Source organism: Cololabis saira, chromosome 17, assembly GCF_033807715.1.
Source record: "Cololabis saira isolate AMF1-May2022 chromosome 17, fColSai1.1, whole genome shotgun sequence".
NCBI lineage: Eukaryota > Metazoa > Chordata > Actinopteri > Beloniformes > Belonidae > Cololabis > Cololabis saira.
Window position 1 is genome coordinate 30,193,034 of NC_084603.1, and position 26,709 is coordinate 30,219,742.

A 26,709-nucleotide genomic window follows, 5' to 3' on the forward strand; every position below is an offset into this window, starting at 1 on the left:
TACAAAAACAACAAAATAGAACTTTATTGACAATCAAGTTATGTTAAACAATTATGTTTAACACAGTTAAAAGACATTCTTACACATACAGTACAATATCAGACAAAGATTTGGTAATCATTTTAGGCCAGTGCAGTTGCTGTAAAACAATGATCGGCATCAGTAATAGACGCTAATGAAGCCAGATTAAAGGTTTGATCAACATCCGTCTAGCACTGTGCCCCCGCTGACACGGACATGAGACAAAGAAGTCATGGAGTTGATGAGACCGTGTTTACATTCAGCCCACGGCGTTCCTGGTGGGAGGAACAACTACAGAAGCTCAAGAACATGTACAGAAGAAAACACTGACGGTTCAGACACACGGCTGAGTTACACGATGATTAAAAAGCTTCAGAAAATTACAAGGTGAGGCACAGCTGACGGCGAAAGGTTCCACTTGAGCATGAAGTGATGGCATGTCAAGGCGAAATGTGAAGTTTATTTGTACAACAGGAAACAAATCTGATTCAGAAAGAAGTGATGATTATAAAAAAAATAAGTGATGACTTAAGATAAACTTGTAAACACTTCGTGTGGACAAACTGAGTGCAGTGAGTCAATGTAACGCATTGATGTTGGGAGGGTCAAGAAACTACAGAGAAACTCATGAAAGTGTGACAAAACTTAAATAAACCGCTCCCCTCAACTCTTTACCTCCTTTTATTAGTGTTTGTTTAAACCAACGTGGAGACAGATGGTCTCAAAAAGTCCAATTAATATCCAAGAGTTGCCAATCAACTTCACCTCCTCCGAATGTGGGAAACCCCAGCTTCCTGTCCCCGGTAGAGGGAGAACTTAGCCTGAGTGATCATTTAGCAAAGGAGGCAAAGAGGGAAACAATACACGGATTGTTAAAATAACTTCTGGATTAAAGCTTTGAGTCACACAGACCATGGTTTATAAGGAGGCCAGAACTTCCGATCCCGACCAGCAGGAGGAGCTCTAACAAAGCTGTAACATCACCTTCTCCTTTCTTAGAAAAACAAACAAAACAAAACAAAAAACACAAAGACCAAACATCTGACTCCAACCAAAAGTCAAAATACTGAAGGTGGATTGCTCCTACGTGTCTCTGAACAGATATGAGTGAATAAATCAGAGTGAATCATCTCTAAATGAGGTAAAAACCCATCTCTGATATAAATATCTCTCTGTTGTCATTTACCTCTGAGTCTTGAAAACAGTACATTTAGAGTGCCTGATTTTACACGGATAGAAAGTAACAAACCACGTCACCAACTCTTACAGAATACAGGAATCCTTCACTTTAAAATGTTGATCGACGTACGGGTCCTCAAAAGAAGGCAGAACGGATTTTAACGGATGTTAAAACAGGGAGCAAAGTCTATTTTAAACAGATGTAGTCTTTTTTTTTTGTTTCTTCTTTTTAAATGAAGGCATCTAAGTTAACAGTAAACATTTTAGAGGCAGATTTGTGATGAAATGGAAGCGATGTAGCAGTGGTGTGTTGTTGCCGAACCTGTTTGTTTTAAAAAAAAGCACTTTAATCACTGGGAAGCAGCATTAAACACTTGCAGACAACTTGTGCACCTGGATGCAGCTCCGCTCAGGGAGCCGGACAAAACCCACGTGTCTGAAGATGCACTTGGGGGTTTACGTCAGCAGGTTTCCTCGCAGACCTGAAGCAGATCGGACAGCATTTGGATTTTCTCCATCCACGTCAAAGCAGGTCCAGCAAAGCTGAACTAAACATCTCTCTCTGGTCCCTGAAAGAAAAACTGTGTTCACTCCACCAAACCTCCCCATTGTGAAGCCGTGTGAGGACTTTAAAGTTCAGTTGAACCAAAATGACAGAAAGCACGACTTAAACGGCGCATCAGAGAATTTTAAACAGGATTAAGTGACTGAGAATAAACTGAAAAACTTTCCCGCTCGAGAGAGTGAACAGTTTGTAATTTGAAGTCAAAGACGGGGGAACGAGTCTTCATGGAGAGAAACCAGTTCAGTTGGAGTGAGTCACAAGTAAATACTTTAGGGAATACGGATGGGAATAGCAGCACGAATGAAGCCTCCAGCAAAACTCAACGGAAGTGTTCACCAGCAACTTCTACTGAAGCCGACGGAAATATCCGTCTGCGTGTGAAAACCACCCACTTTAACCAAAACCTTTCATGATGCTGTGAGCTTTGCTGAAACAAACAGGAGTAACTGGTGAACACTTCCAGGATTTATGTTCTTACATCGTTTAATACAGCATTAAGAATCTCCACCACGGAGCCGATACACAGTGTTAAAGCATTTAAAAGGCTGTATAAATAGTTGTGACATAAATATGTGACAATCACTTTGGGTGAAGCTCGGTCAACGGCGAAGCAGGATTAGATTTTTAAAAAAAAAACTAAACAGGGGAGCCAACTTTGAATCCATCCTTACTTTTAGGCCACGATGGAGCCGTGCCGAGATGAGGCTCCGAGTGACAATCCCACCCATGTCCTAACTTAAAGCTGCCAACGTGGAAGCCGGGACCCTGCTCACGAGGGAAATATTTGTCACTTTGGCTTCGGGGATCTGCGTGTCTTCAGCCGGGCCCCGCTGGGCCGCCGTCACTGGCAGCTCAAGTCTGCTCGGCTGAGCCACGACCAGATCTGGATCATCTCCTGCGGCGTTCTGGGGTGAACCAGCATCAAGCTCTTGTAAGCGCAGGGGTTGGACCTGTACTTCTCCTCTATGTTAAAGGTCCTGAAGCCCTTGTGCTTCTCGGGGGCCAGCCCCAACTTCCGCATACACATGCCGGTGTAGACGTCGTCTATGGGGTAAAGCGCCACGTGCTTGGAGACGTTGTGCAGGCGGGCGGCGATGTCACCGGAGTACAGGTATCCCCCCCCTCCTGCGTACGGAGGGTACCCCCCCACGTACATGCTCTCGGGGATAAAGTATTTCACCCTCTTGTCTCTGTGTGGCCCCGCGTTGGTGATAACGTCCCCCACAAACAAGTCCCTAGCTTTGGGCCCCGATAGGCCCTTGAGGAAGTCCAGGATGCGATGGGTGTTGACGAAAACATCGTCGTCCCCTTTGAAGATGAAGCGAGCCCCCGAGCAGCGCGTCTGGATCCACTCCAGGAACAGCACTTCCTTAACAGTCAAATTGAAGAAGGAGTCCCGGAAATCCCACTGAACTATGTCTTTGTGGTGTGCGCTCTCGTAGTTGAGCATCCGGGACAGGTCTGGGTGGTGGTCCACCGCCGTGGCGTTGCCCAGGAGGAAAACCGTGGCCACGGTCCGGTTGGCCAGGACGCCCGCCCGCCCCCAGGACTGGCGGATGGCCTGGCGCCGGTCAAAGTGCGGCTCCAGGGACTTGACGGCGAGCAGCAGGAACGGCGGCTCCTCGCAAATACCCGGCTGGTCCCTCTTGACGGGGTACGAGCGGCAGCGCATGTAGAGCAGGAAGTCCTTGAAGCGGTCCGGGAGAGAGTTGTAGTCCTTCACCTGAGTGGTCACCCGGAGGTTGGGCCGGCAGGGGTCGGAGCCCAGACTGGTGTCGTTGAGCCAGTCGGGCATGTCCCCCCCGCTGTAGTTGGACATCAGGACGGGATTGTTCTGGAAGTCCCGGATCTGCTGCTGGTGGTTCCAGTAAGCGGGGCTGGGGGTCTGCCTGGCCCAGAAGGGCTTGGAGGGGACGCGGGGCTTGCGGCTCGCATTTTTGTCCTGGCTGCCGTTCCGGGAGATGAGGATGAAGATGAAGAGGTTCACCATCATCACCGTCACCGTGATCTTCAGCTTCCTCCGCAGCGCCATGACAGCTGTGCACTCGACACCACCTGAGCAGAGACACAGCAGAGGACAGAGGTGTCAAAAGTATTCACATTCATGACTCAGGTAGAAGTATAGATACTAGAGTTTAAAAATACTCCTGCAGAAGTTGAAGTATCAAAGTTTTTTACTCAAGTAAAAGTATAAAAGTACTGGTTTCAAAACTACTTAAAGTATAAAAGTAAAAGTAATGTAAGGGGGAAAAAAGCTATTAAGGACAAAAGCCAAAAATACAATGAAAATGAATGCATCTTAGTATAATGCAAATATATTAAAGAACCATATATGTGTACTATTGAGCATTAACATGTGTTTCAGAGAGCAGGAGATATGATGACTAGTGGCCTATAAGTATTGTAATGGTGCAAAAAGTCAAACTTCAGAGGCTTGTTATCATTTATCCTAACCTTTATTGGAATGTACATTCAAGTTTAGTTGCAGGAATCTTTTTTTTTTAAATTTTATTTAAAAAGGGACAGTGTACAGTTAAAACATAAATGTTGCCATCTGATGCACTGTACCAGATTATAGCTTTAAGCTAATTTGCATCTGCAGTCCCTTGAAAGGTCACAATAAAAAAAGAAATACAGTAACAAGTAATACAATACCAAGAAAAATACACAGATTATTTAGAACACAATTTAAAACAACATGGCTGCACACATCTGCGTGCAATCCCCCCACCCCGACACGCCCCCACCCACCCATCCCTTATCCCACATACACACACCCAGTAGAGAGCCCAAATTAATGGTTACAGAGCTGAGCAGCTTTTAACAGATTTTTCAGGTTGGCTTTAAAGACTCTGAGAGAGCTACTGCTCCTTACAGTATCAGGTAAGGTATTCCACTGTTTTGTGGCTCTTACAGAAAAAGCTGATTGCCCAATCTGAGGGTAACGGATGTAAGAACAAAACTGGACAAGAACATCTGAAACAACCACAACCAAATTCACTCTATCCGGATGGAGCAATTTAACTGGATAGTTTTTTTTAAAGGCCGAAATGAAATAGAGTAACGAGGCTGTTTTTAAAATGTAAGGAGTAAAAAGTACAGATAATTGTGTGAAAATGTAAGGAGTAAAAGTAAAAAGTCGTCTGAAAAATAATTACTCCAGTGAAGTATAGATAACCAAAATTTCTACTTAAGTAAGGTAACAAAGTATTTGTACTTTGTTACTTGACACCTCTGGGAGAGGAACACGCCGTCTTATTATATTTTCTGATTATTAACTGCCACTAATGTTTCACTTCTGTCAGTAAGCCTATATCATTGATCAGCTCACCATTTGTCTGAAAACAATGTTTTGATTGTCAAACTTCATTTTACAACAATAACACCAACATGGAGCTGACTGGAAGATACAACATCCGTTACTCCACTTTGTATAAAAGAGCTAATTTCTGCTCAAACACACACACGTCAAATGTCAAATGAGGAAACCTCAGAAGAGTCCAAATCACCAAATCCTGCTGGAGCGTATCCCGGCTGTCACCGGGCGTCAACGATGCTCGCGAGACATTCAGCGGTGATGCTGAGAGTCGTCTCACCGCGAGCACCGAGCAGCAGGCGGTAAATGTCATGGACAACAGTCTCTCTCAGGCAGACCTGGCAGGGGAGGTGCTCACCAGCACGAGGAACGGGTTTTTGAAAGCTCTCACGGCTCCAATGACCCACTTAAATCACCTTTATGAGTAGAGAGTTGTGTATTTGTGTTTACTCACTGAGTCATTTTAAAAAGAGCGGCTTTGAGTGTTTGTTCATGCAGTCATGACTGTGACAAGACGGATCCTTAAAGTTAGAAGTCAACCGATGCATCGGACCAATCCCACTCTTTTTTTTATATAAATAAACCAGCATAAGATAAGCATACTAAACCATTTAAGTGCCTGTTGGTCTGGAAAATGAACTCGTCTCTGCCCTGAATAAAACTGCCAGGCTGCCGGTTGTGGATCCGAATGCCAGAGACAGGTTTTGTAAGAAAAACAACTACTAACTTCCTAGGAGAATATTCAGGTTTTAATTCCCTCTTTAATGTTTCCTTTATTAAAGAAAAAAAATGTTAAATGTTACTTTAAGGTTTTTGACTTAATCATTTTTGCTTCTGGCATAAATTAATCATCAATTAGTCACTCTGATCTTTAAATAAAGATCGGCGGCATCAGTGGAAAAACCCCCATGTACTGAGTGTTCTGGCTAACTTCCAAAGTAAATACAATTAAAAATCATTGAGGAAGTTATCCTGCTCTGAAATAACGATATCGCTTTGGGCCAAACGTTCAGAAAGGCAGTCGACCTGGAATCTCACCTTCTACTGGTGAAACAGTTATTAAATGCTACTGAAACGCTGTTTTCATTAGATTCATACAAACGAGTCAGCTGGGATCGGGTCCCGCTTTGCCTGCGTCAAGTAAACCAAAACAGAAATGAGGAGAACATGTGAGTCTGAACACACAATGCAGCCTTTCAGGAGGGCCGGCTCTGCGTCGGCTTTCTATTTTGGCGGCTCACATGTCCTTGTTGATAATGTAGTCTTTATCACACCTCTGTGAAGAGTGTGTGCTCTGTCTTTTTCCTCCGGCTTTTTGGCCTACCACCTGATGCTTTTATTTTGAAAGGGGAAAAATAAAAGCTTTTGAAACATTAAATGAATTAAAAAGGTAGCCACATGAATTCATTTAAAACACTTTTGGTGTTAACCTTTGCAATTTGCAACTCAACCACAGACCAACCAGTATAAAAGTACAAATAAATGGAAGCAATGAAGACAGAAGAGATGGAGAGATTAAAAAAGCAAAAATAAAAAGAGGCTTTGACAGCATTTTGTCTCAACAACAGGACATTCACCAGATAAATGTCACTGACATGTCCTGTTTAGGCTGCTCGGGTCTCTGGCTCCGGAACAACGTCTTAGAGACGAGCTTTACTCTGAACCACAGGCTCATTCATTACAAGTTTATTATTTTAAGTATACACAGCCTGTGGCTTGGGTTGGTGGGAATAAAATAGATTTCCCAAGTCTTAACTATAAATATCTGACTTTAGGAGCTGGTCAAAGTGGGTCGGTTTCTTTTTTAGCAAGTTCACATGTTTAATAAGTATATATAAATGACAGCGGCGAGCTGCGTGCCGTGTGCGTTGTAGCTTATGTAAGCTCCAGTGTACGACCGTGGCTGATGCCAGAGACAACACAGCCTTTGTCGTCTCCTGCTGCAAAGTCAACTGCAGCAGACGCAGTTATAAATAGAGCTACAATAACTGGTAATATAAACAGATTCAAAAGTTAATCTGTGAAGTTAAAACACATTAGTGGGTTCTCCTTCCTATGTGCCTGGAACCTCATCCGTCCTGCCTCGGTCTACTGTTGCTCTCTCAGCTACCTGGCAACATCACTGCGCTGCCTTGCTCCTGTTTCCTCGTCTTTACGCCTCACTCAACCCACCGTCTCCCTCGCGCCCCCTGCTCATCCTCACTCCCCTTGATTTTGATCATGTGTGCCGATGTAAGCCCTAAACCTGACAGCAACAGGGGACACTGATCCAGAATGCTGGTGGCACATCAGCGGTGTATTAGTGAGACCGGCAGACATGGGCTCTTCTACATGTTCTCATGGATAATTAAGCATTCCTCTTAAATGCATCCCACACAGACAAGGGGACTTCCACAACTACCACAGCTCCTGGATTATAAACACAGCAGAGTAGATATACGGACATGAGAGCCTTCCAGGCAACACGTTACCGAGTACACAGTTACACTTGTGGTTGCAAAGTGCTGCAAAATGCAGCACAGTGCATGAAGATGCTCTTTAAGTGAATATAAAAGAAAACATCAAGATTTATGCACTTTACGTTTATCGGTCTGATCAGTTGCAACAAAACATTCCCCAGTAAAACACAATGATCCAGATGTAAACTATATTGAGTCAGTCTGTTTAAATAGATACACAACATTCAGAAAGGGTAAATCCACCTGCAAACTGTGCTTGGTTCTCAAGAGAGGCTTAAAAAACAAAAAAAGGAAAGTACATGAAAAAAATGTTTAAAAAAAGTTTCCTTTTTAAGTGCCTTAATGTTTTGAACAGTCCAGACAGAGATACAGAGTCCCCAAGGAGAGGAGGGGAAAAAAGAAAGCAGTAGCCACAGAGGAAGTACTGCATGTTTATTTAGAAAAGGGGTTCTGACCTACAGTAAATAAGAAAATATTAAGAAAGATCAGTGCATTGTGATCAATCCTTCAGTTTCTACTAAATGGGTGGTCCGATGAATCAGGGAAACGAAAAAAAATAAAGTTTGGCTCTTGCAAAGAAAGAGATTAGAAATACTGATAATAATCTTCAAGAAAGAAGATTATTATACACAAACTGCAGTGACTGCGGTGTGTAAACTGTCAGGTATGTCACTACTGTTACTTTGTTCACACATGGAGGTTTTCAAATGTCTCAATGGTAAAATGATAATGATAAAATACAATAGATGTAAATGTTTACACCGTTGTTTGTTTACGGGGATTTCTTTAAACCCAGATTTACGAGCATGACTGCTGCCCTTCCTCTTTTTAATCCATTCCAAACAAACACAAAGCAAAGACCAATATGTGCATCTAAAAGTATTGTGTAATCAATTATCTACACTACATTTCCCACAGTTGTTGTGGTAAAGCTTGTATTTTAGCTCACATATCTGATGATTTCTGCGGATTTCATCCATCACTTCACATTTCCTGTTTATATTTTAGTTTCTTGTTGTGTGATGTAAACTGCAACAACAGAAATGGCCTTTAGGTTTAATAAAGTAATATTCAATTCAATTTACAGAGTCAACTAAACAATGTCACAGTAAATGATTTGTAGGTTTATCAGTCCTGCATTTCCATGTGAAAAAGAAAGTATGAGCTTTTTTCCCTTCTAAGATTGTTTATACCAAGACACAACAAAATCCTAATTTATAGGTTCCTAAAAGGCTAAAACCCCAAACAACCTCCAATGTAGCAATAAACACATGACAAATTATAATTTGCAATTAATTACTGAGACAAAACCAAGACAAAATACAAAAGAACCTGTACTACTTACTTAGGATTTAAGGTGGAAGTAGCAGCCAGGTGTTGCCAATCAAAGCACCTGACTAATTAATTAATCAGGAAGTGTTTCACCTCCATGAACGCAGGAGTTTGACAGTCTGCTAGTCAGAAGCACAACGGCTTCGAGGAAAGACATCAGCAATGATTTTAGAGAAGCAGCTGTTGCTGTAAACATAGAAGGCTGTGTCTTTTCTACACAATTTGGACTCATTCTACAGCGAGAAACATCCTGAACAATAATCTAGACAGCTTCCAGTCTTCCTGGACATCCCACCAAAGACATTTAAAAATTGTAAGCTTTGCTAAAGACCAGATTTTTTTTTTTATTGTCACAATACTTTATATGATATTTCATAAACATTGTTTTTTTTAGATATCTGTAGGTAAATAGGGTAACCCAGAATAACGTTCAAGGATTTCTTTTAATTCCATCATTTTTGTTTTTAAACTGAGGATCTAATTCTCCTTCAATTAGTCGCCTTTTTCACCTTTCATTTGTACGTTTTATTTGTGAGTTTTTACCAAGTGGAAAGCTGTGGAGATGTAATCTGATACACAGGATGCATCAGCGAACCACCTGTCATTGACAAACTGCATTTGAATGCTTGTTTACGCATGATAAAGGGAGAAGTGAGGTATCGCACCTGTGAGGGGGATGGGTGTCGAAGGACAAGGGAACAATAGCAGTTCTCTTTGTGCGTCATTTGATCACATTTAAGCAGGACAAAGTTCTGTGGTCCTATTTAGGTCCTTTTAAATACCATGTAATCAAGTTTATGGATGCTTTCGTCTTTAGTTTGACTGCCCACTCCAAGAATAGCAGACTCAAAAACTATTAAAGAAATCCTTGAGAACACATTTTGGTAAAAAAAAAAAGAAATAAGTAAAATAAATGTAAATACACACTGTTTCAGCCAATCAAAGGATTAACCTCTTAAAGTGTGTTCTGCACAGCCTTACCTGTGCAGGTGAGTGGGCCTCCTCGGCTTGTGTTGTCTTGGCGTCTCGTCCCAAGTGCCTTACCCCATGTTTATCGCCACCTACGGGGACAGCAGCCAATGGGGAATGGGGGGCAGGGAGGAAGCTGGAGGGCGGGGAGCGGAGGAAGGAAGGCCCTGAAAATAGATGAAACAAGCGAGCGGTGTGTCAACAGCTGAGAAGATCTGAGGAAGATGGTTTTACAACGATCAACTAAACACAGGTAGAAGGTTAACATTTGTAGTTGGACTCGATAACATTAAAAGTAAAAATATTACACACGCCCTGTCGTCTAAGAGAATAGTTGTGTCACCAATTTTGAACACCTTTTGAATTTTATGTGCAATTGTTAGTAAAAATGTCAGATAAACACCTTTGAATGTTTTGACTCCTCACCTCACATCATTGATCTGTGGTCAATAACCTGAAACTCTGCAGCCTGATAATGCCAGGTGCAATATTCCGGACAAAATGTTATTGATCGTTTTGTTGGACATTGAACCTAGTCTGCAGGACCATGCGATCACTGATCACTACTTGGTAAATAAACTAAAACATCTAGTCAGCAAAGTTTCAGTTATACAAGTAAATGTATAGTCATCTGGTGGGTGGAATTTCCACACATTAAATGAAGAAAATTGACGGATGAAATAATCCTTTTACAGCCCAAACATACAAGCCTGCATGCGGCTGGTCTAGATCTTAAATGATTCAGTTGTGTTTGGAGAAATTTGTTCTAACATTTCTTACATTATATAGACTTGAACCCAATAAATCTGTCTAAGGCTATTATGGCTAATCTAGTCAAAACATTAAATAGGATCTTTTTGCAGCAGGATCATAATCTGGATCAATTCTGCCTGCAGATTCAGCTGAAATCACCTGACTGGCCTGAATATAAAGGCTTCAAGTCAACACTACAGGTTCAACTCAAACCTCTGCATCCTGCAATTTCTTTTTCTGAATATTGAAACCAGTTCTGATGAGATATGATCCTCGCCGTTTTAAATCTTGTTAAGATGAGCGTGATCGCCGACCTAAAGCCATCACAAAGTGCAGAGTCGACAATGATCAGCCCTTTCATCTGGTTATATAACACACAGACACAGTGAAGGGAAATGTTCATTTCCTGCTCGAGCTCCAAACATTAAAACATAAATGTAGAAACCGACAAAGCTCTTTCAGATGGTAGTAAATTACAGCTGTCAGATGCATGCAACAGTGATAACTATATAAATATATATATACGCACATACACACACAAAACACTAAATCAGGCCTTTGCTTAGGTCAGGTATGAATGGAAGCATAATCATCTTCTTATGAGTGTCATATCAGGAGTCAAATTGAAATCCCCCATAAAACAACCACTCCTCCCTCGCTGCAGCCAGAGGGAAAAGAACAATTTGTCATTGGCATTTTACCGTCAATCATTCATACCAAACACGATTACCTGTGTCCAGGATATTCCCAGTGGATAAAGAGATTGCTCTGATCATCAATCTTAATTTTCCAGGTTTCAAGTGGGAGGCAAAAATCTATTTACTGCGGAAACTCTGGAGCCATGTCACTACAGATAAACATCCTGATTAACAGCAAAACAAATACAGACAGCGCTGAAACAAAAACAATGAGATATTTTGCTCGGGGGTAACATTGATTATCTAAAACGAGACACTGAGCCAGCATTTAGTAAATATGATACAGACTGATACAAATAATCCATGTTGACTACTTTACTGGGAGGAAACTTGTTATTTTTCCCTGTCAGCCTTTTGTTTTTGAGGCAGGCGTGCTATTGCACCTCCGGATCCATCGGCAAAGTGAAATAAGGGACATCTGTTGTACAAACTGGCATTTTCTGCAGCGCATGTCCACAACCCCACCCCAGTAAATGGCAACATCTCATTTGGCATCCACATTCATGAATACTAGTGCTGACAATCTTTATAAAAGAAAAAACTTGAATAAGGTGGATATGCAATAAAAATAAAAACAACACTTGAAAACAAATTGAAACAGTGAAGCTTTTAATACTATAAAGACACCCTGACACCGAGGATAACAAGTGATGAAGCTTTATTTATTTATATAAACACATGGATATTCTTGAAAGAAAATGCAATCTTGGAGATGACATAAGCTACTTTTCTGAATTAATGTAGCCATCACTAAAGTGTGAATAGTCTTTGCAGAGAACACCTAAAAAAACCTGACTTTTGAACAGTTGCTTTAGCCTAGATTCATCACCTGTGTGATCATTTACCTCAGACGCCTCCAAACTCAGAGACACGGCTACCGCCTCTTTAAAAAGTTATACTAGAGCTCTTGTTTGCACAGTAAAGACTTTATGAATGTGGTTCCTTATTTTAATGCTTGACAAAGACTTCCCAAAGTAATAATGTTTTCATGAGGTTATATCAGTTATTGATGAATGATGGTTCTTGATGCAGCTGCATCTGAGGCATCGTAGCTCACAGGTTTTAAACTTAGGTTAGCCGTTTATACACTGAAAAATCTCCAGAGTCTCTAAATGATTTAATTATATTATGCACTGTAGAAGGAAATCCCTTAATTACTTTGGCGGTTTTGCCTTTATACAGATAATTATATAAAGTGATCTATGTAAAAGGCATAAACCGAGATAAAGGCTGTGCTGATTAGATACGAGGAGTCTGCAGATAACAAGGATTTGAAAAGTTCAATGGTCTAACATCAAGAATGATTCACTTGAAGATGGCCAAAAACTCAAATGCTGAAAAAGTAAACACAGAGAAGCTAATTCAACAAAAAAACTCTTGCTTGTTCAACTTCCCTTACTTTTGTGCTTGGCATTGCTCAAGGACGTCCTTTCCTTCCTGGCTCCTATTCCTAAAAATAAAAATCCAGGAATCTTGCTTTTAGGTCCATCTTTTTAAAACTTCTGTTTGATTGTGAGCCCAATTGCTGCAAATTATTGATTAGAAAAACCAGTTGAAGTAATTTCCAGGAATTTTATACGACAAGTCTAATAACCTTTGGCAAATGCTGGTTGGAGCTGTTAAGATGGAAGAATCTGACCCTTTTGTTTTATATGAGCAACTCTTTCTTGGTTCTCTGATTTTGCTGCCAGATTCAGTCATACATGTATTATGAAAGATAACCTGTGTCACAGAAACAAATGCCATCAAGAACAACTTAATAATAAACCTATTGCAATCTTTAATCATCACTATTTGCTGCCAAAAACATAGAAGAATGTGTGTGCAGTGCTTGTTTTTTCTGTGTTTAATTTCCCCTCGTCACCCATCACTTGACTACTTTGTAACTCTTCCTGGCCAAAAGAGTGTCAAATGTGATTTTTAGGGACAAGGTCATGCTAAGTGCTGTTTCTGTTTGCAGCTTAAAGTAAATCTAATGGAGCTGTAATGATTTTCAACACCAGCCTTTCTGCAAGGAAAATGTCAATGCCTGCTGGCCAGTATTCAGTTCAAACATATGCAAAAACGATGCAAACAAGAGTGAAATACTGAACAGCGAGTAATCTAATGCGTATTTGTACGTATATACAGTTGCAATCAAAATTACCCAACCCCTACTGCAAATTAGGTTTAATGGCAAAATGTACAAACTACAATCTGTTTGCAATAAACAAATCAAATAAGAACAAATTAAATAGCTCAACACAACTAATACGACAAGTATCTGAATTCAACACAACATGCCACTTTTAATGACCACTGCAGTTTCAAAATTATTCAACCCAAATAAAATTCCTTTTAAGAGCAAACATTTGCAAATCAGGTGTGGTCTAAAGCACACCAATCAACCAATCAAGGTCTGCATTGGTTGAGATAGAACACCTCAAATACAAAGTCTGTTGATGGTAAAGCTGGATTCCATGTCAAAGATATGGCTCTAACACACATAGAGATAAGTCAAGACCATTGTCCAAAAAAGGAGAAGAGCGATCGTTGCATTGCATGAACAAGGGAAAGGAAGTAAAATGTGAATAAAGGTATATCTGTGCTCTGCTGTTATCAGTTCAAAATAGGTGAGTAGGTGAAACAATTTTTGTGGATTTAAACTGGAACACCAGCCAAACCTCACAGCAAGTGAAACTGAACTTTCTGAACTTGTTTATATAGTTAGTCCCATTTACTTTTAATGTCATGACTGATGCACATTTGAAGTGGTTCATGTGTTTCTCTCCCTGCAGGAGTCTACATGTTGACCTGTAGCAGGACGTGGAAGTATCCCGACTCCCCGAACAGAAGCAAAGATGCACAGCACAACCGTTAAGTCAATCATCCCCACATTTACACTTGGAACCTTTCTGAATCATTTGATCAATTGTGTTAGATTTATTATACAATTCAATCTGAATGTTTCACAACTCAATGCACTTGATGGAATATGTATTTTATTTTATAAAAGACAAAAAAGATGAATCATTGTATTGCTACATTTTTGTAAAAAAAACATCAACATTAAACAGTAAGAAGAAACTAAGATACTCTGCTTTTATCCAGAGTCCTGTGCACTGTGATGTAATTAAAAGAGAAAAAAAAGAAAAAAATACTTTAAAGTGATTCAACTCGGTGACTTTTTCCTCTGACGATTGAAATCGTTGATATTTATTGGCTAACCTAATTTTTGCTGATCTACTTTTCTTGTAGCGTACTTCTTAAATTGAATAGTGGATTCTAAAATGACATAATTTTATATATAAATAAAAACACAAGGTAAAAAACATACCAGTCACTAAACCCTAAAAAATGAAATTGTAGCAACCTAATATACAACTGGAGATTTCTCTAAGAATAGACGCCCCACAAATGACCTACATAATGTGTAGAGTTCCTGGTGATACGAGCAACAGAGTTTTATCTTTATCTTTTCCTGTCACGATGATTACGTGATCATGAAGACAGTTTTTCACTGGTCGCTCTCCAAGCTCTGGTTATCAGAGGCAGCAAAAGTTATAGACAAGTCATTTATCTTCATTTTATCTCAGCTGAACGTTTCTATCTCACTGTGCCCATTACGCGTTTCGAAAAGCAGCCTGAACTCTTAATTTATGCTTTATAATCTCTCCTTGTCTTTGTTTTGGATTTTGTTATACACATTGTCCTTCCCACCTCCGTGGAGGCCATAACTACCGAGGAGGTATTTTTGCTTGCTACTTGACAAAAGTCAGATTAGAAGAGCATGTTACACCACGAGGGAATGACGGCCTAACAGCAACATGGTGCAAGAGAGGAGCACCATAAATAGCCTGAGAGCTGCGCCGCAGAGCGCAGGCTGAACGGAAGTCTGCCAACCAGACGCTGACAGTCAACTGCAATATTCAAGAAGGGCTCAAGGACCAGTTTAGTCCTTTTAAACTTTCCACACACAAGTGGAATTAAGTGATGACTCTGCCATTTTTCCTGTTGGCCAGGATTATCACACAGATAAGGATGTTTCTACAACATACTGGCATAACCCTCATTTCTCTGTATCAACAAGCATGTAAACATAATGAACTTTATTTTTTTGGTAAAGTGACAATGTTCTGTAATACAAAAGGTTAAAAGTTTTATTGTCTGAAAAAAAATGGTTCAATGGACAAACCCTTAAAATGCAGCAGAATTTCTCCACATCAACAACCACTTATCACTGAGTCCACGTACTAAAGGTCACCAGGACCCGCTCTCTCACACTTGTCGCAATCAAAATTTTAAAAACAGTCCTTGTCAGTGCTCAGTATCGTCGATTACGGCTCATCTTAACAAGATTTAAAACTGCAGGGATCATATCTCAACTGGTTTCAATATTCAGAAGAGAATATTTCACTTGCATGCCATATTTTTTTTTTTTTTTTAATATGTTTTTATTGGCAGATTGTTTCCACAATACAGAGCAAAACAGATGAACATACCTTTTTTTTTTTTCTCCCTCTCCCCATCCCTCCCCCCATGGTTATCATCATTAAATTTCCTTTGGGAATAGCAAAAAATAAATAAAAATAAACAAAAAATAAAACAAATAATAACAATAAAATTTAAAAAAAAAATAGTAAATAAATAAAAATAAAAAAATACTAATACAGTGACATAAAAGTAGTAGTAGTGCAATGACTGTAAACTTAAATAAGAAAATAAAGTGAGAACGAAACCGAGATGGGTTATCTAGAGATCAATAATTAGCAATTACAGTAGTATTCACAAGTTATACTAGTAAACACTCCAGAGTTATATACCAATGTAATTGGGCTGTTACTGTTTTTTGCATGCCATATTTAAACATGATATTTGCAATAACACTGTATATGTCAGTATGGGAATTTACTCCATAATTTTCTCTTGTAGTGCTGCAACAGGAGGGTCAACAACCCACAAGTTTTTACAGAATCCGTTAATGACCATTTGTGAGGAAAAAAAGGTTCAATATTCTCAAATAAAAGACTGCTTTCATTCATTATTTAACAGCGATACTTTTAGACCACTAACTTCTGATCAGACACAAAATATCTCCCAATGTCTTCATAGACGGAGAAAAAATGAAAACAAGTGTAGAAAGATTTGGTTATGAGCAAGTTTCAGTTGTACTACAGAGCTGAATACATAGTTAAGGAATAACTCTACCATAACGATATTCCCACAGTGTGATCAGATATAATATAATATAATATTATTATATTCTCTTAACCAAAAACACCAGCTTGACCTAAGCATTACTTGAGGAAAATAATTGTTTTATTCTTCATTACATTGTTTTTGTTATGACTAGCCGCTTAAATTGATATCCCAAACAAAATTTGATCAATTGCACCGCCCTAGTATTTCCAGTCTGTAAGTCTTGTGACTATCTGCCAATTTCTTACTCTTAGGTGACAAACACATTTTCATGTCTTTATGGGCTTCTGACAAGACATTTTCACACAGCTTGTATTGAAATAAGAAGAAGTGAGACAGTCAGACAGTTTGTTATTCAGGAAAAAGAACAGATACAATGGTTTTGTTTTCAATACAATACTAATGTAGTAAATGCAACTAATGCAACTGAATGAATGAAGAGCCTTTTGGGTATACATCTCCCTAAGCAACATTAGCCTTGGCATATCCGGCATTACTTTTGGATTATGAGCTACAATTGACATAATGAGCAGAAACGTACTCAGGAACTGAGTGCAGGAAGAGCATTTGTGGCAGATAGGGAGGATAAGTTTGAGATGCAGGAAGTGAGTCTGTGGGAAACAAGGAGAAAGACTTGAGTGCACGCATCATTTCAATTTACGAGATGGCTGATGTTCCCAAATCTGGCAGAAAGGATTCAGCTTCAGATGGTCCACGCAGGTTGCTGGTTTTGGTTATCCTTAAGGACCTTTCTTAAAGTTAGCTACATTAAACCTCAATCAGAACCAATCCATCAATAGCATGACAGCCGCCACAGCCAAAGCTGGCTCAGAAAGGTCTTCTTGCCATTTACATCATTAGGATGATTATTACCTTCTAATTTTTAAAGACTAAATACTTATATATACACAAATATATGTATTTAAAGACTTGGTACTCTGCTGCATATCCTGGTTTGCCCAGTGTGGCACCTGTTCTGCTCAGAGGAAGATATTGTATTATAATATGCCAACGATAGCATGGATGGGATATTGTGCATCACTTCCTAGCTTAGACATGAAATGACAGAAAATGTGAAGCAGAGACACTGGCTAAACTCCAAGTTACAGGTTGTTCTGTTACCGAGTGAAAAGGTAAAACTGTGGCAAAAAGTTTCCAGTCTTCTAGAAATAACATGTTAATGAAAGCAAATGTGTGAGATTAACTGTCATCATGTTCGGGCAAAGTCATTGTCTTGACATTTCTCTTCTCAGAGACGACTTGTTCCCATATTACACTGTGTCCAACAGACCAACACCTCTAGAGTCCATTTCCTCATAAAATACACTCCCAGAGCTACTATAATACACTGACCAGGTACATTTACTTCCTGTCCTCTCTGGCAGTACAGGAAGAAACTGTAAATCATGGAGTAGCCCAAGGCTGGAGAATGATTTCAAACTACGACGATGCCTAAAGAAGAGAGAGTTTATGTTGAACACCAACGTTTCTAGACTTTACAAGATATCAAACACAGAGTGGAGCAAGAATATTTAGAGCAAAAAGCAAATATATTACTGGTTTATTTACTAATGAGCAAGGTGGATTTTACATTTTCCTCCCAATATGAGAACAAAAGTAATACCACTCTGGACCAAACAAGGGTGGCATATTATGAAATAGTTAAAGAGTCAGTGCCTGGTATTAGACGTTGCAATGTGCAGTGATAACCCCCCCCTGCACCCAGCATTAACTTCATCTTCTTGATTTGTATGTCTGAAGATGGATTCAACGCTCCTCTAGTGGGACAAAGTGTTATTACAAGATTTTCCTGTGCGTCACCACTCATCAGCGGAGTATTTTTAGTGCCTTGTCCATGAAAGCAGCACATACATGTTTCACGTGGTGTCAATTTCTTTTCAGTTTTCTAAAGCGCATTCATTTGGTTGATTTTCAAATACTTTCAAAGTGGAACTCTTGTCTATCTTATTTTCAAAAGAGAATGAAGACATTGTTTATCATAAAAGACCAACAAAGTTCAGAACAATTGATTTTTTGTGTCATTATTTAGAAGCGAGTTCACACAACATTTCACATCAGCCTCAACTCTCGTCTTTTTGGTTTTTAAATCAATCAATCAGCTGTCTTCTAAGCACTTATCCAGATTAGTATTTGGACTGTCATCGACATTACAATATGACACAAGCAGCTATTGTGAATCAACGTGTTCATCTGGTAAGTGAAGAGAACTGACAGCAAGTCTCTGCGTCTGCTCTCAGTCTGTTAAACTGAAACATCAAACCACGGACACACCGATCTGAGCCTGGACAAGAACATCCAGACCAAACTCACGTCATCATTACACAATGCTCACATTCTGTCTGCTGTGTTCCTTTTACGAGTTTTTCCCCCTCTTGTTACATCGTTTTTTATGTTCTCATTGGCTCTAGCTCTTTGTGGCACCTTACTCAACCACTTTCCTTTTTCAGCTCCTCAAAGATATAAAGTATGTTAGCTATTTGACTGCAGTATTAAAAACATCCAAAGTTTGTCTGTGATGTGGAAAGCTTACAGTGAGGAACTGTCTCTTTGACCAGTCAATTTAACAAGTCAACAAAATATCTAACTCAATAAATATAGTACAACTTCTCAACTAACAAATTAAATGAAATATTACAACCAAATCAAAACAATGTGCAAACAGCTTAAGTTAATCAGTTAATGACCAAATAGGCCTATGTTGCCAAAGTTGTGCATCAACCAGTGGAAACTCACTTTTGAGGCCTGATGTGTAGCCGATTATTAAAAAACAAAAACACATTAAAAGTGAACAGGCGCAGTAAATTTACGTGACATCATCACCATGGCTTGCGGCATAATTTACTTTGTATTTCATGAGAAAAGTTCACCTCAGTCTGACCGAGCTGGTGTTTTGTGTATAGAAAAGAAAACAGATCTATTTATGGATGAACTGATTGCTCAGCTGGCGACTGGAATATGCTGATTATGACCCATGACCGGTAAATCTGGCTCACAGAAAAATGTTTTTCATGTTTCAGTGTGGACATTTTACAGAGTCAGGCAGAGCCAACAAATTAAATTCTACATCATAACTTAAAACCTGTAAAAATGTGTGTCAGATACGGGTCAATTCGTCAAGATGGCATGACTATACTGAGCTAAAGGCACTAACGTAATACTAGACCCAGCATGTGTACTCCTGTTCAGATTAACATTTGTTCATGTGTGTAAATCTTTAATTCCCAAACAAAAACCCAGCCTTTCTAAAAACTGAAATTAGAACAAGCATCTTAAAAGTGTGTTTGCTTTGTTTACATAGATTGACCTATCCAACACATACCCAGCCTCTCGCCCTGTGATATCCAAGATCACGTGCTAAGTTTATCCCAAACAGGATAACAGATGTGTAGAAAATGCTTGAAAAGACTTGGACTTTGTATTGCAACCGAAGTATGGCATTAACCAACAACACAGCTGACTATTGAGACACTCAGGACTGGCTTCTGTTAAAGCAATTAAAATCTAAATACTAGTAGAAAACACTGTGGTTTTGAACAATTAATCAATTTTTAAAAGTTATAGTAAGATATAGCCTATAAGCTAGATGTGTCATCTTAAATAGAAGTGTTAAGAAAAGTATGCAATACAACTTCATACCCTATTGGAAATGTTCCCAGCAGCTTTAATAACTAAAAAAAGGGAATAAAGTTGAGATCAGCTTTCACCCTCAAACATCTCGTTTAGTAATAGATCCAGAGCAGCTAGTCTGGTTCAGCCTGTAGAAGAGGGGGAAACAATGAAAGGAACACTTCAAAAGGTCACTTTGTGTATTTAATGAAGAAACTGCCCTTTTGTATTGTTGCAATGCTGTTTTAACATTAAACTTTAAACCTAGGAAGTTGCATACAGGAAGCTTTTCTAAATAGGAGCAGGAGTGGCTGGGTTAAACGTACGGATAGCCTTAAGGTGGTCCTGTTGGCTGAAGCTGGGTTATCAGGTGGAATTTTAAGTGGACTGACTTCTATAATTACACTGGAGTCGATAAGTAACCACGTCTGTGCCAATAAGTGACTTGAACATAGAATGAGAAGTAAGAATAAGTGGCCCCAAGAAAGGGTACACTGCAATCAATGTTGGATATAATCTACAGCACCGCTATAAAAAGGTGGCCGTGTCTGTCTGAACCAGGCCAGCACACATACAGTAACTGTGTTAATAACAATGTGGTTATAGTTCAGCCTAAATGAGACTGTCCCATAATTAGCAGCTCCCCTGGGGATCACCATGTTTTCTATTTAAGATGTGATGAAATGATTGACCTTGAAGCAGAAGACTCATAAAGAGAGCGAGAGGGAGAAGAGCAATCTCTGTATGCCTCAAACTATCTGCTGTCTCTTTGTTTTTCGGCTGGTGACCAATACAGAATGATCAAATTAATGCCTTGGTTTCTTCGTCTTATAGCACAATTTATGAAATTAATTATTTAAAATTATGAGACGGAAATTAGTTTAACTTATAAAATATTTTACACCATCAAAGCTGCATTTTCTAATCTTGTAAGTAGCTCCATTATCCAACCTGTCTGCAGTGCATTGATTAAAAAAAATAAAAATAAATATTAAATCGTAATCTATTAACCCAATGAAATATATCCAACAGGTCTGTATCTGAAGAAAACAAAACTATATTAGGGATGTACCGTAAAGTTTTAGGTGGAATATGAGTCTATTTATTTCTCAAGGTCACAAATTAGTTCAAAATTATTTTCTACTCTATTCAAAACACTAAAGTACTCACTGTTTAGTAGACTTTTTTTTTCTTTCTTGATTTAATTGGAGTGTCCCTGCTGTATTTGAAAGTCATTATGGAAACCTTGAACATTAACTGAAGTCTTTTGACTCCTCTTACTCAAAACACTGAAACCCGGTTTGCCGTCGCTGAAGATTAAGGTGGCTGCGCTTGATGAATGTATCGATACCCTACACAAACTTCTCAAATTAAAAAGAAAAAGGTGAAATCTAAAGATTGCTTACAGTACTGAATAAATGAATCAGAATGTAAGGAAAATTGACATAAAAAAAGTAAGTCATTCGCTTCTGATGACGGATGAAATGCTCTTGACATGAAAAAACCCTGAAAAATAACTAAAGCTCCTTTCAAACAGACACTCTTTAAAAGACATCTGGAATCATGAAAACGTGGTACAGGGAATTCAGGATGGTTGCAGTAATGAATCATTTCATAAACTGAAATTTGTGCACTTTCGGTATCGTCACGTTGCATGAAACCACATGAACGTTCAGGTGGACGTTCCACATGAAGAGCAGGAGGAAATATAGCTGGCCTTGTCTACTGTGATCACCACACATATCCCACTAAGATTTCCCGACCAGGGGAAACTTTGAGCTGGTTGACAGTGAGATGATTGGAAAGTCTGGGTTTTCCCTTCCAGAAAAAAAAGTGGAAACTAATACTGTAGGAGGTTTTATCATCAGTGGAGTCATCCTCCGCTCAAGGGCTTTAAAGCAGCAGTAATGTTGAACAATTTCCCTGTTTAAACAATACAAATCTGCATATGAAGCTTTAAACAAATAAGAAATAAACCTGTCATACTGAAAAAGTGGTGAAAATGAAACTACTCAGGATTGTAGTTTTTTCGAAAAGGAAAATCAGAAGGTCCCTGAACCTGGAATCATTTTAGAAAACTGGAATCAGTGCAGATCTTATCTACTCGGACTGATTTTTTAAAGAAAATATAAAGTTTGGTAATTGCACATGTGAATAAAATGTGGCATAACTGTATTAATAATCACTATGTTTATGAGCATCATCATCATGACAAGCATTGATATAGCAGTGCTGGATCCAGCTGGAGCTGTTGACCCGTATTTACCTGTTCTCAGTGGGTAACAGGCAAATATTGATCAAATGATCACGGATGCATATGAACATAAACTTCATTAAAAGACCCGTAATCAGCTGTTTTGGAGACGAAATTTTTTGAGTCTTTTTTCTGACATTAATTCACGACGATGTGTTTAGGATCAGTTTGTAGCTCGTTTCTGTGTATATTTGCTTTTCAATTTTAATATTCCCAAAGCAGAAAACATCACATTCGAAGTAAAAATACATACTGTGATTAAAAAAGAAAACAAAAAAAAATAAATGAAATCTATGAAAATAAGTTTTCTAATAATATTTAAGACCTAATTTATTCTCCCCCTTCACAGCCCTGTGTGGTGTGTACATCTTTAGATTGTCGATACTACTTTGTTCAACCATGCAAACTATGTAAATGTCAACATTAATAGCACTCGGGGTACGTGTGCTTTTAAAAGTATATTATACTGTATGAGTAAGCAGGGCTTCCCACAAAATGCTAATATGTGCTTTGGGCTGCCCCGGTAAACTTGCAGCTGCCCACGTTTTAGTAGCCCACTCACATATTTACAACTCAGAATAGCAAAGTCTACCACCAGGGAGAGGCATTTTTGAGACTAATAAGACTCTAAAATGATCTGCATTTTCATCGCTGAAAAGATGAGTTTTCTCCCAGGAGAATCTGGTACAATGACAGACTGACCAAAATATACAAGTTCACACTGGAAATCATGCAACATGATCAGTATGTACCAAATGTTATCAACTAACATGCTAAAATGCTAATCTTGCAAAGGACAAAATAATCACATGGCAGATTGTCTCCCAAATAATTACATTTCGGTCCTCTGCATTTCAGCTGCAAATAGATGGTACTGATCCTTCTTTTAGGCACAAGCTTGGCATGCTTTCATCAGGTCCCACTCGGTAAAGCACTTCATCAAAAAGTGGTTTGCACAGGCTTTGCTCAACTTTGCTAAAACATTGGCCAGTAAAATAAAGTCTGGGATCTTATATCCTCTAAAGACTGGGCTTAAAGTAAAGACAGGTTGTGTTCTCTTAAACTGACGTCTTGCTTCAAGGTTCCCCCTGTGCTGTAAATGACTTCCTTTTAACTGGAACAACCTACCATTTCCTTACAATACAGCATTTTTGAAATTAATTTGAATGCAACTTTCACAGCCTGCTAAAATGGTACAAATTAAAATATATGCTTTGGGAAACTTACAATTGAAAACAAAAAAATGTATACCGTATTTTCGCGACCATAAGGCGCAACTTTTTTTTTTTTTTTTTTTTTTTAATGTGCCGGGCGCCTTAAGAAACGGTGCGCCGTGTCTATTACCTGAATTACGGTAATGTAAGGCCGGCCATGAGAACGGTAAAGGGAGAAGGGGGCGGGTGAAGCTGAATGAGACCATCCACTGAGCTGTTTAATGCGAAACAGAAGATGAAAACTTTTAAGGATTTGCTTGATGTGTAAAGTGAAATAAAATACAATCAAACTAAGTTTTGCTCCCGCTCTATTTAAATAAGCACACTTGTTCTGCAGCGCGCGTGTGTTTTGCATGTCGGAACCGGTGACTTTCCCCGGTTAAAGCAGCGGCTGGAGCAGCGCGGTGATGGGCGCTGCTGCAACCCGACTTCCTGGTTCCCCAAGCGGTCCAATCGACCTGGTTCCCGGCCGCTTTGCGAGCAGAGATTTCTGGGGTCTGTCTCAGGTCTGATCAGCTTCACCCTCCGAAATTTGCAGCCAAATCTGTCGGTTACAAACCCGGTACCGGACCCCGACATGCGCGGGTGTGTATTCGCGGCGACACACACAGATTCTCATTTATGTAGCGCTTGACTGGCGCAGCTGATGGACAGAAACCTATGGTGATTTTTAAAAGAAAAACTTTGCATAAGACGTTTCCAGCCGGAGTCATTATAAGGACGAATGGAAAGGGGGGCTGGATGAAGGGATGATGATGATCAGGTGGCTGAGACAGGTCTGGAAATTCGGACTGGAGCTCCTGTCGGATACAAACCCCGGTACCGGCTCCCCGACAGCGCGTGTGTGAGCGGGTCCAGCGCGGGGGAGCAGACGGGGAGCGGACCCGGGACCAGCGCGGAGCGGGACCCGGGACGCGGGACGCGGGACCCGGGACGCGGGACCCGGGACGCGGGACGCCGCGTCCCTCCGCCGTTGTGCTGCGGATCCCGCCGCGGTCGGGATCCGCAGCACAACGCAGCACAACGGGGTATGAAACGTTTATTTTCTTACCTTTTATTTATTCAGGGGTCTGTCCCAGGTCGGAACAACTTCACCCTGCGAGATTTTCAGGCAAATCTGTCGGTTTGATCTCTGGTAGCCTAACCAAGATGCAGAGGATGCGCTCAGGAGCCGCCAGGCTCCCGCCGCGGGTTTGCCGGGCCAGGGCGCACCATCCCCGGGGCAGATCCGGCCGAAATGCCGCTGGTCTTTCCCCGGGACCCCCTGCTCCCATACAGGTGGGTGGCTTCGGTCCCAGCCGGTCCGAACAGGTCACATTCCCGGTTAAAGCCGCTGTGACGCGCGCTGCTCCACCCCGCTGGGGAGAGACGGGCTCTGCGCGGTGGAGGATCCGCACAACGGGGTATGAAAAGTTTATTTACTGTTGTGCAGAAAGTGACTGACACCGAGGAAATTCGGACTGGCGCAGCTGAATTAGCGGAGCTCTTTAATGCAGAAACAGAGGTTTTGCTCCCGCTCTATTTTTTAAATAAGCGCTTGTGTGCTTGTGTGTGCGTTCTGCATGTGTGTGCGTTCTGCAGCGGGTGTGTGTGTTTTCCGGCCGGCGTGTTTTGCGGCACGCGTGTGTGCAGCTCTGCTCTGTAGACTGCGCCTTTTGGGTCGGTGCGCCATATGTATGTTTTAAATCTAAAAATGACACACAAAAATGAGGGTGCGCCTTTCCACACGGTGCGCCGAATGGTCGCGAAAATACGGTACTCAACTCAGCTGCAAACTAATCCCCAAAACATAAAAACCACATGCCAGTGAATACATGTCTTGGGTTTTTCCTCTCTTTCGAACTGGTTACTAAAAGCATGCTTACCATCTCAGGAACTACATTTAGGGTAAACAGTAATTAGCCATATCAGAGTATGAGGAAAATAGAGGATTTGCAGAGAAATCTGCAAAAAAAACCCTAACTGAGAACAGATGAGAACTTGCAAATAGAATAACGTGTCTCACTTTTATAGCCAACACAAGCTCTTTAATCAATAATCGATTTCATACATTTCACAGTCTGGTGAGGATTTGCCTCCCCAGAACCTTAACTTTAATAAGTTTCTTGGACAGTCTTGTCTAAACATAGTAGGGCTTCATAGCTGACACTCATCTAAGCACCAACTCTGGAAAATTTTGCTCATGTGATCATAAACAAAAATTCTGGAGACCATATGAGGTATTAGAGGCAGAGGAGGAGGACAGGGAGGCAGAGAAGAGTTAGGCTACTTTGTCTAAAAGTTAATTGGGTTTATAGCGGGTACTTTTCCAAAATAAAAAAGGTAACAATTATCTCCTTTGAATACAGGATCAAAGCCAGCCTCCCAAGTGTTTCATCCCCGTGTGTTTATACGACTACGCTTCCATGTTGGGCTTTTTTGTGTGCGTGTTTACACGAGCAAGGGCTGTAACTAATGGGTTGTTTTCCCCACTGATTGGTCTTCTCGTAGGTTTTCCTTATAAACTGTTTGGGGGGAAACAGCAGATAATTGTGGGACATCCTGTTACAGGGAAGCACTTGTGTGACGCCTTCAAACGCCCTCGTTTTTCTTCTTCATAATCAGATTTTCACTTTTTCCTCTCATGTATTTTTTCCATCACAGTCAGCAAATATGGGATCCGAATAGCGTTTCCCCCACTTTATTACGAGCTACATGCTTGTGTAAATCAATGAATAAGTCAAACATGTAATACCAGTTTTTCAAGACTGTAACGGTGTAGTTTGTTCATAAAAGGTAACAACAACAACAGGTTTTGAAACTACTTTAAATTTCCATATGGTTCATGTTTGTAATCCCCCGAGTTTTCTCTCTCTATTTTAAGGTGTGTGTTATTCTAGTTTCTGTTATTGTCCCCTGGGCTCTGGCCCTTCAGGTGTGCCCGACTCTCGTGAACTCACCACCGCTCACTAACCACTTAATCCCGAGGAATATCTCCCGCAGACACCAAACTCTCTCTGGCTGGGGAAACTTACTTGACTTGCTCCGTCCTTCGTCAGTCAGAAACGGAGAAGTGAAATAAATCCATATTTCTTCCCAGCGGCAACACGTCGTCTTCTCTTTATCTTCTCTTTTGTGCGTCCGCCGGCGTTTGTGTTTCCTCCC

The 26,709-nt window shown here is 40.3% G+C and overlaps 1 protein-coding gene across 2 annotated transcripts; it reads right to left on the reverse strand.

Moving 5' to 3' along the window:
- Nucleotides 1-26,709, reverse strand: b3gnt2b (UDP-GlcNAc:betaGal beta-1,3-N-acetylglucosaminyltransferase 2b). 2 transcript variants are annotated; one of them, XR_009784350.1, is made up of 4 exons: nt 26,580-26,709; nt 9,854-10,008; nt 2,437-3,820; nt 1-1,769 (listed from the first exon to the last, which is right to left on the reverse strand). XR_009784350.1 is itself a non-coding variant. In XM_061744944.1 (3 exons), exon 3 carries the CDS (start codon nt 3,795-3,797, stop codon nt 2,607-2,609), a length of 1,191 nt encoding a protein of 396 aa, XP_061600928.1. In that variant the 5' UTR covers nt 3,798-3,820; nt 9,854-10,008; nt 26,580-26,709; the 3' UTR covers nt 1-2,606. The 2 variants fall into 2 exon arrangements, 1 of the variants encoding a protein (XP_061600928.1); XM_061744944.1 differs by having other exon boundaries at nt 1-3,820.

Coding starts and splice junctions, on each gene's coding strand:
- b3gnt2b (XM_061744944.1), bottom strand. CDS start 3,797: ATGGCGCTGCGGAGGAAGCTGAAGATCACGGTGACGGTGATGATGGTG.